General features: G+C 43.0%; 1 protein-coding gene across 2 annotated transcripts in view; it reads left to right on the top strand.

Moving 5' to 3' along the window:
- Positions 1–20,689, top strand: part of Slc22a3 (solute carrier family 22 member 3) — an 89,876-nt gene that overhangs the window by 50,507 nt on the left and 18,680 nt on the right. For both annotated transcript variants that reach the window (XM_076858064.1, XM_076858063.1), the window contains exons 4-5: positions 408–576; positions 1,419–1,536. In XM_076858064.1, coding sequence (XP_076714179.1) covers positions 408–576; positions 1,419–1,536 — 287 coding nt within the window. The remainder of the gene's footprint in view (positions 1–407; positions 577–1,418; positions 1,537–20,689) is intronic.

Here is a 20,689-nt window from a genome sequence, read left to right as displayed (position 1 = left end):
TAATGATTGTCCTAAGGGACTGTAATAGGCAAATTTTTTAGAGATACAGTGGTAAAATTTATCCAGTTTAGTACACTTATGTTTTGATAATTAGCATTTACTTTTGAAAACAATTGGGGCTTTCCTAAAGGCGAATGCTATATTCTTTGTGTCCCCCCACCCCATGCCCAGCAGGGTTCTGGGCTGGGTGATTAAGAGGAAGGTGGCAGAGAACAGAGGGAGAGGAAAGCAAATGTGGTCCTGGAAAGAGCATCTCCATCGTTTCAGAAATCATGGAAGCCTCGGGTCCTTGAGTTCTGGAGCGCTCCGGCAGTGCTGATGGGTATAACAGGTGTAACGTCTTTTTGCTTGTTTATTTTGGAGCTGATCTTGAGCTTCCCTAACCTCTTGTGTTTGTTTTCCCTCAGTGACAGAAATAGTAGGTTCAAAACAAAGGAGGATTGTGGGAATAGTGATTCAAATGTTCTTCACCCTTGGAATCATAATTCTCCCTGGAATTGCCTACTTTATCCCCAATTGGCAAGGGATCCAGCTAGCCATTACGCTGCCCAACTTTCTCTTCCTCCTTTATTACTGGTAATGTTGTTTTGGTCATTATCATGCTTACACTTACTCCAAGGAAATGTAGAATCCAGACCAACACAAAAAATGCTAGTAGCAGGGAAATTGTACAGCATCTTCAGAATGGCTTGGGCTTTGAGAATTTTTAAATAACTTGAGAATTTAAACAGATAACTTATTAAAGATTTGTCTCATAGTTATCACCAAAAATAATAAAATGCCAAAACAGAAAGTTCTAAATAGAGTTTTGCATTATATATTTTCTTTGTTTTGCAATATCTTAACTATAAGGCAACAGCTACATCTGCCCAGTATTTCAACATGCAAATTAAATGCAGTGAAATCAGTTTGCTTCTCTGTATGCTCTGTTAAGCAAATTAGCCTTACTTGGGAATTCTCTGAGGAATAGAAAATGTTAAGAACATCAGAAAATTAAATTATCAAGAAACTACAGGTGTATGCACTTGATGCTTATTAGCATGAATATATTTTAATCATTCCTCTCATTTAACTTTAAAATATGGACAAATCAGCTTATATAAATCAAGTTGTTAACCTTTTCTAAGTACTTACTAAATCAAAGTTCTTCTCAAATATGCATCAAAGATACTGTGATGGACTATTTTTAAGAGCAATGCAATACTGATTTTCATGAGCAGTGATCCATTAATCAAGTTAGTGTGTTTTCCATTCATTATACATTTGCCAAAATTATCTCTATGTTTTAGATAGCTTATTATTAGCTGAGAATTGCCTCAACTTGTACCTAATTGCAAGACCCATTCTAATTGAAAACCTGAAGTCATAAACTTTCAGATTTTGAAATTTGTAACTCAGAAAACCTCCTTCTTTGCCAGGGTGGTCCCTGAATCTCCCCGCTGGCTGATCACTCGGAAAGAAGGAGACAAAGCCTTAAAAATCCTGAGGAACATTGCTAAATGCAATGGGAAATATCTCTCACCAAATTATTCAGAGGTAATTTTATTTATTACTAGTAACAAATATAGTGAATTAATTTGTCCTTATATACTCAATTTTGCTTCTTAAAATTATATGTGTATTCTCAAAATATGACTAAATCATTCTTTGATGAGGCTAATTGATCATGCAAGTCCTTATTTTAATAGTTGCACCAAGCTACTTGAATCATTATGCATTATTTAATGTAGCCCTCATCCTATTCACTGACTCATCTTGATGGCACAAATTGCACATCTCTCCTTGACATTCAATTTAGAGAATGTTTTGTTTTTAAATTTAGTCTTGGGAATAGTATTTGTCCAAACCAGAGCTCAAGCAATCATGTGATATTTCAGCTTTATTTTCCCTTCCTTCCTACCTTTTTTTTTTTTTCTTCCTCCATTCTTCCCTTTCTCTAGCAAAGACTTTTTGGGTTCCTCTTTATCCCTGCCCTGAAAGGAATGGGGGAAAATTAAAAGCTCATTCTTTTTCCTTGGGAAGATGTGAAATGCATATGAGATATAACACACAAGGCTGAGGCTACCTTCGAGTAATTGGAGAAGAGCATGTAAAGAGATATGCCACCTCGCTTTAGCTGCAAAGGCTAAGTAAATGCAGAGTACAGAAGGATTATTATAAGAAGAATGCTAGGCACGAATTTGGGGAAGACGTAAATCTTGATTTTAAACCGGAAGAATATTAGGCTGCTGACATTGCTTTCTTCATAGTATTCAGTTTGTTTCAGTAGAAACGTGCTGATAAGGGTCTTTGTTGGCTTTACCATCCCTTCCCGGGATGCTTACTTAATTCTGGGAGGCCATGGACACCATCCTCAGGACACTGCTGAATGAACAGCAAAATATTTCAGTTTGACTTTCAGATTTCAGTACAAGTATCAGAACTGTGATCCAGCTATGAGGTCTGACAGCTGTGGTGAGAGCAAATCAGGAGGGCAGTGATATATAAAATACAAAGATAACCCCAGTGCCATTGTTCCAAGAGTAAATCACCCGTAATATCAAATACTGCAGTGTCGCCATTCCCTGATGGTCTTGAAATGTTTTACAGATTCCTTGGTGCCTTGGGCTCCTCATGAAGTTGATATATTAAGGTGGTTGGAATACCTCTTCCAGTTTCTTTAATCCATAGGTTCCTGCTCTTTTTTCGGTTCTGAGTGATTTGAACATGAAGAATCAGGGGCGGGGGTGGGGGTTGGATTTCTATAGAAGTTTCCGCAGGCTACAGTTTGTTGATTACATCCCTTAGGATGTAGCATGTTCCTGTCTTCCCCTGTAACTTGGTGGCGAGAGCTAGGGTTTAATCAGTTGAGGTTGGATATTTCTGGCTAGTCTTGTTCTAAGGGCTCAGCGCAGTTTTGTTAGAGATACTTCATGTCTTGCAAGTCTCTTTGGGGATGTCACTGCCATTGCCGATCACTGCCTGGATGGACGAGCTCACCAGTGGTTGCAGGATGATAGTATTCCCGTTTTGTCAGGATTTCTTCATGCATTTCTGGAATACTTATATAAAGACCGAATTTTCTTATCAGTTTTTGGTTACCTGAGACAGTTCATCCATAAAGGCAAGGACACATGTGTAAGTAATTCTTCTTACTTTTCAAAAAAATAAATTGGTCACCTACATTCAAAGGTGTTCAGTGAATTGTGTGGTTTTTCCTATGCCGCATTATAAACTCCTGGATTTAAACATATTATATATGTTTCAACCCTTTGCTGTTATTTTGGTGGTGCCCATCTTTGGGCAGGCTAAGCTTATTTGTGTGGGCTCCTGAGCCCTTCCACCTCTCTGGTACTTTCTGAACAGTTTCTACTCTCAGTACCATGGGATTCTCCAGGCCCATCTTCTAAGTCCTAGTTTTTCTCTAACAACTACCTATTTCTTCAAGGGTGCTTTGCTTTTTAAAGTCAAGTGTCTCCAAATAGAAGCTATCCATTTCTAAGCTTTCTAATTGCACAACATAAACAGAAAAGCAATGTGTTGTCTTCAAAAACGGAAGGATTTGGCATTTTCACTGTGAAACACTGTGCTAATAACTGAATTCAGCCACTTCAGAGGCCTGACTGTAGTTCTCTAAGTGCTGTATGTTCCCCCAAAGTATAATAATGTGCAAAATACCTTTACAATAACTCAGAATAGTGGCAGCACACTGGCATTTTACTTGAACTCCAACACCAAAACCAAAGCAAGACCCTCTCATAGTTTTTGTGCAGTAATAAGCATGACCTGTATCAATTACTCATATTTCAGTGACTCAAACAAATATTGTCTGTGTCAATGTTAGAATTGCCTTAAAATCTTATGCTTGTGCGCAGTTCAGCACTGGGCTGCATCTTGCGCTCAGGCTATGATCTCAGGGTCACTCAGGCCCAGGGATGAATTGCCCAGCCCTCTCTATATTCCAGAGCCTCTTCTCAGTAAATCCTGACTCTTAGAAGTTACCATTGTGTAAACTGCCCCATCTTTTCAGATCTCTCCAATCCCCACCTCATTTAGGATGCTCATCATGGAGAATGGAAGCCATTGGAATGGATTTGAAAGAATCCATAGGATTCAAAGCAGCCTGAGGATATTTGGCATCTCTACACTCTCTGGTCCTTAAAAGTGCCTCAGCCGCCTGCCAAGTCCAGCTGGTTCTGTTACTGGCACCAGGACTACTGATAGATTTAGGGGATCCTGAGGACCTAGCTTACAACTATCCAAGGATGCGCTCATTTCCAGATGATAACCTAAATTTCACCAATCTCCAAGACTTTGGTAATGGAAGACATGGATGACATAGGTACCCTGGGTTTGATTCCCACATTCAGCCAGGTGGATTACTCTGTGGATGGGTTGCTCTGTGAATAACCTCGGCTCTCTGAATATACCAACGCTGTAACAATTATCCCCTGAGAAGAGAAGTCCAGAAATCAAAACTTATGGCAAGCAGGCAAGTGGTTTGAGACTAGGAGAAGTTTTGTAGAAATTAGAGAAAATCAAAGGGTGCACAGGATTTTAAACAGTGGGTAGTTACCCAATGCAGAATAAGGATTAGCTTAGCAAGAACAATGGTTCTCAGCCTTTGAATACTTGCACACTATAATTTTATGCATATTTAAAAATAAAAATCAAGTTATTGGCTCATCTACAAAAATCACAGCACAGGTCCACAGGGTCTGGCAATGTGGTCAGAAGCAGCCGCAGCTGTCCCCTAGACCCACAGAGCACACTGATGAAGACAATTGCCTTTGCCCCAGCCACACCTCTTTTGCTCAGAAGTTCTGGTAACTATGGGATTTTCCTTTGGTATCAACTTTAAATCATTTTCTACCTCTCACTTGTAGCATGCTGTGTCTTGCCCTCCATCTGGTCAGTAATGACTCAGTTCAGCTTTCCACTCTTCCATGATAGACATGTAATAGTTCTCAGCATAGGTGAATGATGTGTGCATGGGTGTTGACAACAACCCTTATCTGAGGATATGGCTGCTCCCCAGGCATTGAAGGCTCGTGGATAGAGAAGGAATGAGTGAGTATTTGAGTATCTAGACTTTTTTTGATAATAATAGACTTGGTCATGCTGTAAGTTGATTTAGAATTACTAAATTCTTAGTAATCTTTTCTTATCACGTTGTGATGTTATCTGTGGGACATTGTATTAATGTTCCAAATTGTTCAAACCCTCTCTGTAAGAGGATTATGCGATGCCTCTCCCTAAGTAATACATTTCCCACCTGGTGCCAGACTTGGCTACCTTACTTGATTGGGCTTTGCCCAATTCAGGACAAAGGTTGCCACGAGAACAGCATCCCCCAGATTGGTGCCGTTCCTTAGCCTGGGTCTCAAGATGAGCAAGCCACATCCTGACACGGAGGTGCAGCAGCTGCAGGTCATTGCCATATGGAACATGCCTGTTTCTCAGTGACCTAGAGCATGGTAAAGGTGTCCTGATGTGCTGCAGAGATTGGGGGTACCTGTGCGTGCAAATGTGGTTGATCTTAATAGTGCTGATTCTGTTGTCAGAGTCTGAGTCATCATATGCTTGGTTATCCAGAGGGCTTGGGATTGAGGTAGATTAGATGTCTGTCTGTCAATATTCCCATGGGATGAAAATACTTCTGGGTTCCACTGATGTTGGTTGTGACGGTGTAGATTGCTGTGACCTCCTGGTAGGTGGGATAGCCTTCCTGCCCTCTGACATTGGCCATGCAGTGTGCTTTGGCTGGTGGTAGAAGACCAGATGCCATGCAGTCAAGGTTTGTGTGTGCTTATGTGGCTGAGCCTCGTCTCTGCACTTCAGTCATCACCATGAGGAGAATAGTCCCAGGCTCACCTAGTGGCCCCAGAGGCTGTTGACAGAATTGGAAGAGTTGCTCCATCAAAGATTCCCCAAACCTGTGTATCAGGAGTCTCCCAGCCCACCCCCCAATTTGAGCTATAAGCTCACATTTTATACTGGTAAGACTGATGGTTCTTACTCAGCTTGATTTATCAATAGACACTGATGGTTACACAGGTCGGACAGCCAGGGCCCTGTGCTGAACTGGGCTGTGCAAACCCATAGGTAGTAACTTTGGCAGCATTTCTGGTTTTATTTTTGATGTTGTTGTTCAAATATTTTAAAGACCTTTATCCTAAAAATCCCTCTATTAGACTCCCACCCCCCATCATACCCCTCACTGTGTAAGAGATGCTCATAGAGAATATTAGGCGACAACTCTAGCTAACAATGAGCCTCTGACACCACAGGACTGCATAGGTCCATATGGGTTAAACACGATGCCGCATCAATGAGCTCATAAGTTTTGATCATAAAACTTCCTTGTTTTGTGCAGTTCGTTGGTCATGGCTGATCTAGAGTTTATTAAAATGGAATTCCAGTTGTTTTGTCAATACATGCTCAATCATGGAAATGCTCAGAGGTGTTTCCCATGGGAGGATGTTTAGGGGATATCAGGAATGGATTTTTGAGCTTTCTGACCCACTCCTATGAGCCCATTATTAGTATAAATGACCCCACCTTTGATACATTTCCAAAATATGAAAGGTTAAAACCTCCTCAGAAAGTACTAGGCTGATTTTTAGATTGCCTCAGTTAGCAGAGAGATTTCTAACCCTTGATAGCTACTCTTTTTTCTGTATTTTAGTGAATTGTCACATAAATACTGTCATTGCTGCAGAAAGGGACTTTCCAGCTTTGGGAATATCTGCTTCTGACACTTCCTTTCAAAGAGGGATTTTCAGGGATGGGGCTATAGCTCAGGAGTAGAGCACTTGCCCTGCATGTTCTGGACCTGGGTTTCATTCCCAGCCTTGCAAAAAATAAAGCAAACTTGAAAACTTGCATACAGAGGGACATTTTATAAGTGTAATTTTTAGTTCTTTGAAAGCAGGCATTACATCATGAGTCTGACTTTCATGGAGCTCATGGGGCTGTGAGGTATTCCAGTCCAGCTACTGTGCCTTGTTGACTGTTGTGTTTAATTGTTAACTCAGATTTGAGATTGGAAAACCGTCTGCCTGGGATGCATCTCACAGGATTCAGAGAACGTGAGTTAGGCCCAGGGTAGGCCTGAGGTGTCTCCAGGCCAGACCTGTGTCAAAAATAAGAATATAAGACCCTCAAAAATATTAAAGAATACTGGAAAGGCAGTCCCTGGAAACATTCAGAACTAAATCTGCATGCTTCCACTTCACAGAGACAATGGTGCCAATTCTACAACAAAGTCCTTATCCCTAAAATGACTCAGTCCCTATGCATACCATCATACTCGATTGAATTTAGAATATTTTTGAATGCTGAGAATGTCAGGACACTTGATATACCCAACTCAAAATGAACCTTTGTAGCCAAGAATTAATTTAATAGTATTTTTTTTTATTATTTTTGGAAATGGCCTGGGCTCTATGAATGGACTATATCTAAATGCATTTTTTTAGTTTCTAAGACCATAACTTTTAAAAATAAGACTAATTTTGAATAAATGGGAAAACAGACTATGCTACAATGAAATAGTTAAAAAAGAATAGTATTGATAAACTAGAATATCTAGAGTATATCAAGGAGCCTGACTTCCTTTCCCAAGCTTAGTAATTAAGAGGTTTCTCTCACAGAAGGAAATTCCCCCTCACAGCTTCCAGATCACTGGGCTCTCGTTCAGCCGTACAAATGCTGGGGGGAAGGGGCCCAGAGCATCATGTGGCTTTAATTGAATTGGAAATGCAAATGACATGTGCCATAAAGAATGAGAGGATAGTCTGGGAGCAGGCGAGGCTAACTCAAGATGCCTGCCAAAAAGCAGCATTTTGAACAAGGAACTGTGGGCAGATGGGGCCCCCTCTGTCACTCACTCTCACGCATCTTCCCTCTTGCAATAAGTGGGTCATACCTTTGTCAAAAGCTCGCCATTTCTTTTTCATACAAGTTAAAGCTTGAGCTGTACTCCTCCCAGTATTCTCTACAAAAGGGAAACTGAGTATTAGAGTTCTAGAAACTTCATGTGCACCCTCGAATCTGCCAATCTTGGTGTCTGGTGACGCAGCCTGAAGAGGCAGTGTTTTAACAGAACCCGGGACAATTCAGGTGGGGTCCACAGGGGGACCACCAGTCCTGGCTTGCCCAGGACAGGGGCTGTTCCTGAAACTGGGACGTTTCCGAGCCCACCCTGAGCAAGAATCAGGCAGTGGGTGGAGTTGGCCACCCAATAGCGCTCGCCTTCCCAGCTATGCTCAGAGGAAGGTACCCAAGATTCACACGTGCAGACTTCACAGCCCCCTTCTCAGTCTTCCCCAAGTTCTGAGCTCCAAGAAGACGCTGGGATTCCTGGCTGGATTGGGGACGGGACCTGGAATGAATTTGCTAAACCATTCCCAGCATCTGGTGCAAGCTGCCGAGCCTATGTGCCTGCCAGGCTTCCTCCACCTTCCTCGGCCTCTGGGTCATGGCCTCACTTCTGCTCTCCTACTCTCATTCTTTATCTGGTCCAGAACCCTAAGCTGCGAGACTGGGCTAAGGCCCTGCTGAATTCCTGCCTGGTCCCTCCTCAGAAGGCGGGATCTGGTTGCTTTCCTTACTCATCTGGTGTCCTGGAGCAAGATGCTGGCATGCTCTTGATGACAATTCATACCTTTTCTAGAGACTGCTGCTGCCCAGAGCTTATTCTCCAGAAAAGTCCCCAGGCCCTTGGCAATAGTGCCAACCAGGAAGACCGGATCCTACCCTCCCCGCAGTGGGCCTCTGTGCTTGGGGATCTAGCCCATGGCTCAGTGGGGGTCAGAGCCAGAGCCCTCTCTTCCTGCTTCCTCTGTTCTCCCTGCTCTTCCTGCTATTGAGCATCAAGAAAACCTCACAGGCAGGACCACACAGGTTCTGAGATGGGAGAGGAGTCCACGCTCTGTGCAGTGACAGTTAGAGCCACGAGCTATGCAATCAGTGGTCTTCCCTATTCCCTTCTCAATAATTGACCTTCCTCTTGCCCTTGAGGAACAAGAGTCCTTTCCAACCCCAACAACCCTCCGTGTGCAGAGAAGCATCCTTCTTCTAGCCTAGCCCAAGCCCTGGTGGTAATGACACAAATTAAAATATAAAACCAAATCAATCAGCCTCACGGTCTTGTGGCTGATTGATGTTGGATGCTGTCTTTTGTGGGGATGGTGAAAGTGCCTAAATCAATTATTTGAACTCTGGGTTTCTGTCTAATAGAATAGAGGAACAAGTTCAAGTTTGCTATTTCTTTTTCTGTTCTGAGTGTTTGCCAAGGGAACAGCCCTCTGATCCCTTCTTTGTATCTTCATGCTCCAGCTATGAGACAGAGAAAGACGGTCAGCTTTTTCAGGTGTTCTGTTTCTGTGCCATTTGGCCTGTTCTTGTGGTTTTGGGCAAAACGAGTTTCTGCAATCTAAATTCCCTACGATGAGTAAATGAGAAAATGCACTTTCTGTGGATGTCTTCCCCAGTGGAGGCAATAACAACTAGCACAAGCCCCACACAACTCTGCCCAGCCGTGCCCCGGCAGGAGGCCCAGCATCGTTCAGAATCCAGAGCTGCTATTACCATGACGGCACTGCTTGCTTTTTTTTGACCCATCAGAATAATTGCCTTTCTTTATGAAATCATCTCAAGATCCATGGCCCACGGAGCAGGTGAAGCCCATTTAAATTCCCCTGAGCTAGACTGCATGCTGGATGCACAGATGTGCCCCTTCTGAGAAGATAAAACATGAGGAAGTTTCTTTACACAGTACAGGAGAAAGCACATCGAGATGTGATCTCTGCAGATCCCATCAGGAAGATAGTAAACAAAGCATCTGGGCTCCGTATTCATGGGATAAATCCTTTCTTCCCTAAAAAGAATTAAAATCAAGCTCTCTCAACCATATGGCTGAGGGAAGAACATCTGGATTGTTTGGCGTGGGAGCGTATCTTCATGTGGGAGCTGAGGATGGTCCTAGCTACTCATACCAACAGGACTAGATGGCTGGACCTCTCAGTTTGAAGCAAATAATGTAGACCTGTGCTGTTTGCTGTTGGAGAGAAGAAAACATAGTTTAACATACAGAAAGGGAAACTGATGGAGAAGAAGCCTTCCCTCTCCATATTCCTTATGCATCTCCGATGGAAGATTTGAATAAAGGAAGCCCTAAAGAATAGAGGCCCATATGTTGGTTGCAGAACATAGGAAATGTTAGGGAAAGTGACCCGGATGATGGGCACTTTTTCTGCTAGACCACCTCTCATGTAACTGAAAAACATCATCCCCTTCCCCTGTGATGAGCATGGAGGGTGACCAGAGAGGGAGCCCTGGGCCGGCAGATTGCAGCTTCCTGTTCCCACACTCCTGTCTCCTGGCAGCTATAATCTCAGCTCCAGAGTTGATGGAAGAATCACATGGCTTGTCTGTCCCAGTGGCCTCAGATCCTTAGGGACCATGGAGTTATTGCAAAATTCCCCAAACCATTTACAATCAAGCCTTGTCTGCAGAATGAATTAATATGTCTTGGATAAAGCCAATGCAGTATCACTACTGCATTGTAGGGTGAATCTTAGGAAATCTGAGCCATTATGTGGTGAATCTTAGGAAATCTGTGCCATTATGTGGTTTCAATGAACAGAAACTAAAAGCACTATTCCTATTGTGTGGTCAACCTTTCCATATTTTAACATGAACCAGAAGTGCTCATACTCAAAAAGGACAGGAGTCGCTGCTCTGAAGACGCCAATGAGGTTGGTCTCATCCCTTGAACCCCGTGGCAGTTGGTCTCAGAGCTCCAGGTATAACCTGCTGTGGTGGAAACCTGAGGGCTCTCTTCAAGTCTTGACCAACAGAGAGCTTGGGACAACTTCTCGAACCCCTTCAACTCAAGGTCACTATATTCCGATCCTTCGCTGACCTCAAGGACAAGTTCTCCAGCTACGTAGGAAGAGAGGAGTGATGTGGTTCACAGTCGCTCCCTCTCTCGCGAGGGCAGATCTTTGGTCTCTTTCCTGCTGACATTTCAGAGCCAGCGCCCCTCCGTTGAGATTCGGAAGGAGCCTGGGAAAAGCCTGTCGAATGAGTACTCAGCACGATTGACTGAATGGAGATGAAGCACCTCCTTCTAATGTGTTTTGATTAGTGTGTGCAGCTCTCCGTTTCCACACAGCTCTCCGAGACCTGGCCTTGACCGAGCTCAGGGGAGACGGAGTGATGGCTCCCCAGTTCCGACAGTTTACACACTCTGTTTCTTCTGGCTGCTCTAGAATTAGCAGGGGACAGACTTTTTGATGTCAACTGAGTGCAACTTCAGGTAGGGTTGCTGATAGCCTTTCTTTCCACACCTCTGAAAGTGAGGTTGTATTCTTGATTGTCTAAAGAGAACCAGCCTCTCAAGTACAGCAAGCTAATTATTAATCATTGCAGTGAAAATGTTTTTTACATTAAAAGCTGAATCACATTATTTTGTCACCATGTGTCTAGAAAATCCATCTTAATGTAACCAACATTGTCCCAGAAATCAAAGAACATTGAGACACATACCACACAGTAATTTAGCTTCATTTGCTAACCCATCTGTCCAGTAAATGCATCTATTTTTTAAATAAGCTTGGTATAATGTTCACTTTCAAAAATGTCTCTCCATGTGCATCCAGAAGTCTTTATCTTTTCGCCCATTCTCTGTGATTGCTTTTATCTTTATTTCCCCCCTCCTTTTGATCTGTTTTCGGTCTCTCGCTACTCACAATAGTTCTTTAGCTATACTTTCTTGCAGTTTATAGATATGTTTAAACAGAACTAAATGTAAATTTTCCCATTCCTTTGAAGTTGAAGAAAAGATTAAATCTTTCTCTATTTTAATAATGGTTATTTCATGTATAAATAGAAAGACATTTGAATTGAAATCTAGGTCAGCACAGCTGTTAATTAAGAAATCTAATCTATATATTTGTTGGAATACAGTAAATCAGGTCACAGCTCAAAGTCAGAGTCAGTAGTGAGCACAGCGTAACATTAGTGCATGTCACTGTGGTCCAGAACTTAGTGTCAGGACGGCACACACCCAACAAGGTTCAGATTTGGAGTTCCAGGGGTGGTGTGTGCCACCTGCGCATGGCTTGCACATAAAAGCATCTCATCTTTCTCTAAAGGACATTCTGCTTAAATAGCAAAAAAAAAAAAAAAAAAAAAAAAAAAAAAACATGCTGGTGAACAATAAATCACCCTGTGCAGAAAAGATTCTGCAAGTCAAGAGCCGTTAGGAAAGGAAGTTGCTCATGAGCTCCACAATTCACTGGAAAATGAAAATATGCATTGAGGAGGATGGAAACTGATCTCCAACTCTTCAACTAAGCCAGACTTTCTTTGGAAAGTGTTCCCAGTTGAAACTACGTCTTTCTGAGTCACACATGGAAGGAGACTTTTGGATATCTGTCCAATGTGGAAACACTGAAAATGGAGGAGATCTCGAGATGCCCTCTGAGTGATTCCATGTGAGGTTGTTTTGCTTATTGTTTTGTTTGTCCTCGGCTGTAAGTGGAGTTCACCATGCCCCTCTGCACAGAGCAGTCACCTGAGCCTCTCTTGGAGCGAGTTTCCAAGCGTCAGCTAATAAGCAGCAGCATCTTTTGCCAGGTCACCATTTCTGAGTCTGAATGAGTTCACCAACCAAACCCTGCCTGTGACTTCTAGGATTCCAATAATCAGGGCCTTAAACGCCTGCTTCTGAGCTGCAGATATTTGTGGCTTTCATGGGGAATGGCGCTCTCGTGTGAAGCTGTGCACAGCTGCAGAAATAGATGCCACAGCATCCAGACCTCGAGTCCACACAGACCCACTTGGTCTTGATAGGTAACTATGTTTGTGTTAGGAAAGGCCTCCCAGACTTCTCATTCTCTAAGCACACTTCCTCATTCTGAACTTTGTCCTCTAACTATTCCTTCCTCCAATGATGCAGAAGTCCTTTCCAGAGCCTGAACAGCCATCCCACAAAGGCAACAGGAATGTGATCTGCTACCCAGACACCCAAGTATTTCTTTTCAAATTACTACTTTTAAGAAATGAATAATGCCCACCCTGTGTACCCCTCAAAAGGGATGCTGTGCATAAGTCCATTTCATAAATGTTAAAAGAGACTGTGAGATTTTCTCCAAATTCTTTTATTAGATCTACTCAGGGGCTGGAGTTTAATTTTTTGACTTTTTCGTGACCAGGCAGAGGCACAACTTGGAGCTGACCGTCTTCAGTGGGGTGGCAGATGTGCCCAGGTTCTTTCTGCTTCACCAACACACTTTTATGGCTTTATTCTGTGATAAGCTGATTAGTGCCTATTAATTGAAAATACAGTAGAAATGCAGTAGTTCGCATTTTCTTAGGAGTTTTAATGATGTGGTTTTATGACAAGGACACTAATCATAACAAAAAAAAAACCCACAAAATCCTAAAAATATCTCAATTGTGAAAAATTTAAATCAACTGGTCTTCGTTTACTTCAAAATAGAAATTTAGCTCTTAGCATAATAAATTCCTATCGAGAGGAAGATGTGGACTTTAAGGGTTATTTTCTCCCTACTTGAGGAGTCCCCAGACTCTTCTCAGGATGGGCTCAGTTAGGTGTGCAGTGAATACAGTGAAGCTTGGATCCTTGGGCACGCCACGCAGGTTCACAGGGGCTTCTTCACCATCTGTAGACCAGGCTCTTCTCACAGCCCCCACTGGACCTTTGCAGGAAAGGATGGATTTTAGCAGTTCTTGCTTCGTCAATTAAATCTTCATGAGTCTGGCAGAGGTGGCCCCACCCAACTGCAAGAGACCCTGAAGAGCAACCTCACCTCACCATTTGACAGGGTGGAAAAGGAAAGAGTCAAAAGTCTTTAGCAATCCATACTAATGACTACCCCAGATCCCCTTTCAAAGAAAAAAACAAAAGATGACTGAGAATACAGGGTTCAACAGAGACACGGACTTGGGAAGGTACATGCTTTCTAGTTCATATTCTTACTGTGAAGGAGAAGATTGCCCTTTCCTGCCTGCTAAAAAATAAGTTGACCAAAATGCAAATGCAGTATTGACAGTGCCTATGGAGACATTTGCAAAGACCCTTTTCCGGTCAGAGAAACCACTGTGTCCAGACACACTGAGGACAGAAGAAGGACAGCGCCCAAAGGATCAGAGCTCACTGGAGCAAGTGGAAATGGAAGCAATTGAAGGGCACCAGGGCCAGAAGGCAGGGGCCAGCTCAGAGCCCAGAGGGAGACAAAACACCCAAGCCACCCTGCTGGAAGAGATGCCTGGCAGCCACACAGGTGGGCACCCAGGCACCATGCAAGACTCCCACTGCTGGGCGGCTGAGAGGCTGTAGGTGCTGTAGGAAGGAGCATGGTGGCTGGAGTAGAGCAGGCAGCAGGCCCCACCTGCTCACTGTCTGAGAATACTGCACTGGACTGGCACCCATCACCATTGCCTGGGCATTGTGTGACCAGTGCCTGCTGTCACTCACCCTGCCTGTCCCTGGCCGGGGTGGAAACTGCTGCATCCCAGGAACAGGCAGAGGACCCTGCCAGGCGTCCAATGGGACCAGCTACACTAGAATCCTCCTGGCACCCAAGTGGCTGGAGCAGACTCAGGAGCTGTGAGCAGGAGGCTCTCCGCTGGGTTCACCTGCCGCGGATCAGGTGTTGACGGCCGTGTTCTCACACAGCCTCAGGAGGCCAGGAAGCAGGCTGGTCAGAATGTGAGGGACCAGTGTGTGGTGGTGACTGACGTATCAGATGATTGGGTTGAAGTCACTCACACTAGCCTTTTCTCGTCTTCAGAAAGAACCCTTGGCCTACCAGGTGTTGCCCTCACTCCATGTGCCTAGTCGTGAACTGAAAATTGTGTGTGTCCATATGTGCTGCTGGAGTTGAAGACGCGACACTGGGCGATTTTAAAGTTGACTGAGCATTCTTCTGTCTCCATCATGATAGTGGTCATCTATCGGAGCTACTGGAGAGTTCAATAGAGCTTCTAAGTCAGTCCACTAACATCAGGTTTTGGTGTTTCCTCCCAAATGCTCAGGCTCCAGGGTTGGAGTGTTAGACTCAGAGTGACTCTCTTCTTGCCTCCTCTCTCCTCCTCTTAAACATCCTCCCTTGCAAAAAACTAAAAATTCTCTCAGTTTTGTTTTTAAGAAATGAAGAAATGTTTCAACACATGACCCTCAGCTGCGGCCCATTTGCTGACACTGGGGCTGCGCTTGGGTCCCTAATGGGCGCTCTTAGGTGGAGGCTCTTTGGCGGTTGTGCTGTGCTGGGCAGCATGCCTAGCCCTGCTGAGCCAGGGAGGGACTCCTCCGGGCCAGCCACAACTCCGGGAGTGAAAGATCTCGGCGGAGGACCCCCTGGGCCCTGGTTGTCTGGACCTGCCCTGGGAAGTGCAGTAGCCTGTCCTGAGGGGCAGTGCTGTCTGACACGTGGCCAGACTGAACTGAGAGGACCGTGGAGTAGACTGACTGCACAATGGCTTGCAAAGACGTCACCTGAATCAGAATATAAGACACCTTGTGAATAATTTCATACGAATGATATATGGAAATGATATTTGGATAGACTAGATTAAATGAGACATCATTAAAATTGACTTGCCTCTTTCTTTTTACCTTACTTAACACCAACCCTAGAAAACTTTAACTTATGTGGCTCACATTTTATTCTGATTGGGCTATGTTGGTCCCGGGGACTTGAATATATTTTTAATTGCTTTAATAAGCATTGAACATTCATGTTAATTTTTATACAGTATTTCCTTATGAGCTCTTGCATGATAAATATTTTATTTACTCTTGTTTTAAAGTATAATGAGGTTTTCCAACAGTCGCAAAGCCCTGCAGGAAATTCGAAAGTCCTCATTTATGGATATACCCGGTGGGGCCACTTCCACCCAGAAGGTGGCTAGAGCTGTGTAACGTTAGGTACTCCTCCTGGCCCCTCTGGGGCTGGCTTGGTCTGACCAGTGGGGTCCTGTGCCAGGCAGTGTTTGGAAGGCCATGGGGACAACTCAGCAGTCACCTGCAACCTCCCAGTCCCACCCCACCCTCCTGTTCCTGGGACTCCATCTCAGAGGGTAGTTCCTGGTGCTCCAAGTTGGTGAGCCCAATGTCCTCAAATAATATTTTATTTACACAGACTTCTACACAGTGAGAAGTTTCCAGAAGTTTAAGCGCCTGTAGGAACTTGTGATAACAGAGTCACTGAATAAATCACCACGTTAGACCCTTCTCATGGCCTCCTCGTCCCTTGTGCGATGAGGCAGCCTGTGGAAATCATTTGCTGAGGACCATCAGATGAAACTGCAAAGCTAGAAGCATAGCCACCTAGCACTGTCCCCACCCAGCCACGGCAGACCGTGTGCAGAGCTGTTCTTCCCCCGAAGCCCTGGGGCTGGCATCTCTTCCCAACCCAGGGAAGAACTGAGCCCCAGGCATCACAGAGGAGCTGGGACTTGTTCTTTGACTCCTGCTTCTCAGTCCCCTGGGGGTGGAGTCAAAATGCAGATCCCGTGTCAAGGTCTGGGTTGGGCACGCTTAGGAGCAAGCACCGGGGTGCGACTGACAGGTTACAAGGGCTCTGGGTATTACTTGCTTGTGTGTATATTAGTGAACAATTACGTTGCCTTCAGCCTGGGAGATAGATGTTGCCAAATCAAGGTGACATATTTAAGAATTTAAGATACTTGAAAATAAACAGAAATTCATCTTTTTTTTTTTTAAAAAAAGCATCTTTTCCTTACAAAGGGAATCATGCCAGATGATTGTCCACAGCATGTGTGTTCCAGCCCTCTGCAAAAAAGCATCACCTGGAAATAAATATCTTCCAAATGGCATAAAGAATATTAATTATAATAACAACAAAATGGCTCCTGAAGAAAAAAATATTAGATTGACACCTGTTATTGAGCACTTACTGTGTGCCAGGGGTGTGTATATGCATGTATATTATCTAATTGAATCTTCAAAATACCTGATGGAGTATTAATATTTCATGGTATGGGGGGTGGGGGGTGCCGAAGCTCATGCAGTTCAAATAATATGCTGGTTAAAAAAAATTGTGAGCCAAATACTACAGCTCTGCCCCAACCCAGCTGGTTTTTCTTTTTCTTTTTTTTTTTTTTTTTTAACCTAAACGAGTTCTCTATTGGGAGAGCTCTCAACAATCTCTTTGTAACAGACAATTATTTGTAATGCCTTTCTCTTCCTTGGCAATGTAAATTAAAATGTCAACTTGAAGAAATCTCTCAGAAAGACACCAGGAAGAATTATGAAGAGAGCTAAATTAATCAGAGAAGAGGAATAAATTACTTTCAACATAGAGCACTCATCATTGTTGGTGTAAAACAAAATCTTGGCGGAATAAAAAGACAATGGAAGAGTCAGGATAAGCAGATGGCACTCCAACCCGGTGAAGCGCGTAGGGGAACCAACCTCTGTAGTTGAACCTTGGGCAATACCTTTCGTGATGAGTGGCATTGCTAGGCAACAGGCCTCCACACAGACAAATACTACTCAGAGCTGTGCCCTGCTCCTTTTGCTGCAAATAGAAGGCAATGTGCCCCATTTGGATGCTGTCAAGGTATAACAAAATAGAGTTCCAAGAGAGACACAGAAGACAGAATGTTGTATGGTTTTATAGCAATGAAATTCTAGAATAAGTAAAACTGTCATGACAGAGTGCAGATCAGGAGTTGCTGTAACCCAGAATTGGTAGAAGGGACCAATTTCAGAGACACAAGGGAACTACCACAGGTCATGGAAATGTCCCCTATCATAAACGTGGTCATGGTTACATGGGTCTATACACTTGCCAAGATGCATTCAGGGGTACACTTAAAATTGCTGAATTTTATTGCATGTAGATTATATCTTAATAAAGCAAAATTTTAAAATATATGTAATTACCTAGAGTAGCATTTCTTCAGTTCTTTTATACCTGATTCGGACCAGGCAAAATTTGGTGATTCTTTAGCAACAGAAAGTAAGTGCAGCTTTAGAGCCCGAGAAGTTATGTAAAAGAACAATAGCTGCAGCCTAAACCCAGCGTGAGCTGGCAAGACATCTGGGTGAATTCCATCCAAGATACAGCTTTAGTCTCCCGAAGTCTCTGGACACCCAGAAAGTGGGTCGTCTTTCAGAATATCTGCGTCACTGTGAGAAGATGTTAGTAAATCAAAGACCAGCTGGATTTGTTCTGAAATGTAACAAAATACTTACTTGCATGGAAGTACTATTAATCCTTCCATTCACTGGACAGGAGGATGGGTTGGCTCCTTCTCGATTACTTTGGCTGTTATCAACATTTGATATTCCTTTGGTAGAGGATTATATTGAAGCAGTAAATTTGTACTTTGGAAAAACAGAGATTGTACACCTGCCAGGTTCCAAATCTGAAAAGTCTGATATTAAGACTAATAGCAAGCATTTTTGCAAAATGAACTGGAGAATTGAAACAATTATTTTAACTATAAAATCATTTTTGCCAAAGATATTGTTATTAAAGAAAAACCATTGTTCTAGACTGGATTCTTCAGATAATTCTGCTTTTGGCAAAAAGTGACAGAAAACCAACTTAAATGGGTTTAGATAATAAGGGCATTCACTGGCTCTTATGTCTGGAATTGTAGTTACAGTGGGGTTCTGGGTTGACCAAACCAGGGTCTCAACAGAGCAGCTTCATCCTAGGACAGGTCCCCTCGTGGTACAAAGTGGCTCCTGAGGTCCCACCATTTCTTCATTCATTGGAGAGGGTGGGGTCCCACAGGAAGCTCTGGCTTAAGAGCAATGAAGGACTTTCCCATGAATCCTCTCACTGGTGCAAATTGGTCCACATTGGATCACATGACCATTTCTCATTGGTTCAAATTGGGAAAGATGTCCAATCAGAGAATAGGATTATTCTTGGATAACCAGGCCTACCCTACAACTGGAATCAGAGTCAATTCACATGAGAAAATGAGTTGATTGCGTGTGTGTGTGTGTGTGTGTGCGAGTGAGTGTGTGGTGGTGTCAGTTCTATTAAGAGAAAAGGGCGCAGTAATACCAAGAATAATACAATAATCAGGTACACTCCTGTTATTTTAAATCCACTTTTAAATTTTCTATATTTTTGTTACAAAAGTAATGTGTGTTATTTTTAAGAGAATATTTATAACCAAAACGAAAAGCTAAACCTGCCCTAATCTTACTACCTCATAAGGACCATGAATGAAGTGATAAAAACATACTTTTAATTAATAAAATAAATATTATTCTATATACTGCAGGCACAATGTAGCATAATGAAGTATAGACTTTAGTATTGTTTATTTATAACGTCCATGGCTGCTTTCACGCTACTGGCAAAGTTAAGCAGCCAACTGAGAATTAATATCCCGTAAAACCAATATACCATCTGGCCCTTTGCAAAAAAAGAAAAAGAAAAGTTGCCATCCTTTGAGTGGGACCATAAGAAGTCTATGGCCTTGTCATCCCCTCTGACATGGTGACTCAGTGCTCAGGGATGACTAGAGATCTGCTTAGGAAAGGGTGACATCTATAGAGCAAAGGCAAGGGCAAGAGACACTCCATTGTCATGTCACTAAGGGAGAGTCACAGACCATGAAGGATTGAAAAATCTGCAGAGGTGCTTAAAGGTCATTATCTGGGAAACCCGTGATGTGCCGTTTCCCTTCCACTCCAGGATGTTGACATTGGGCCTGAGTGAAAGTGACTTGGTCAGAGTCTTATCTAGCAGATAGAAGTCATGGCTATAAGCAGAAAGTAAGGCTGGAGAGCAGATGGAAGACGGCCCACATCAAGTTGTTAGCAATATTGCTTTTGAAAGAAGATTGTCACCTCTGTGTGCATTGGGTGGACAGCAGTGCCAAGGTGGAGGGACTCCTGAGGGAGAAGAGTCAGGACCCACACCACACTGACCCAAGTCTGAGCTGTGGAACAGCCGGAAGAGAAAGAAGGAAGCTGACATAAGTCAGTCCTGCGACTTGCACAGAGGAGAGCTGTCCTGTCCTGGGTGGTTCAGTCCTGAATTTCAAGATCTGCAAAATCTAAATGATTTGAGCCAAACCTAAATTATCTAAATTCTTTTAGCTGATTTTAACCTTTTTTATTTAAACTAAAGAATTTTTTTTTTATCAAGTGCACAGTGTCCTTCTTGGAAAGTATGTAGAAATGACCATCAACTGGAAAGAACTTGTGTAGAATAAAAGTTTCCTCTATAGTCAGCAGCACTGGGTGAGGGTTACAATCAGGGACATTTCTAATCACCTGATGTGGAATCCTGGCTCAGCTCTCTTTCTGCTATTTAATCTTTAATGTCCTAAGATTTGTTTTCTTATTTATAAAATCAGGTTAATAAAAGTACTAATTTTACAGGGCTTTGACGAGAATTCAATGAAACAATCCATGTACTTAGTCTAGAAACTAGCAAGAGTTTCACACTCCCTAGGTGTTAGCTATTTTCATGTGGGCAATGAGTAGAAACTCTTTGTGAAAGCATTTTGATAATAAACCATATGATGATATATTGTTGCAATACACAAGTTCTTATCTGCCACATAGATATTCCTGCCTTATTTTTGGAGCAATAAACAAGGCAAGGTAGATAAAGAAAAATCCCTTTTGGGATCTTAACATTTAGAAGGTTAGCCAAGGAACATTTTACTGGGC

Source organism: Callospermophilus lateralis, chromosome 6, assembly GCF_048772815.1.
Source record: "Callospermophilus lateralis isolate mCalLat2 chromosome 6, mCalLat2.hap1, whole genome shotgun sequence".
Lineage (NCBI taxonomy): Eukaryota > Metazoa > Chordata > Mammalia > Rodentia > Sciuridae > Callospermophilus > Callospermophilus lateralis.
This window is presented reverse-complemented; position numbering and strand designations above follow the sequence as displayed.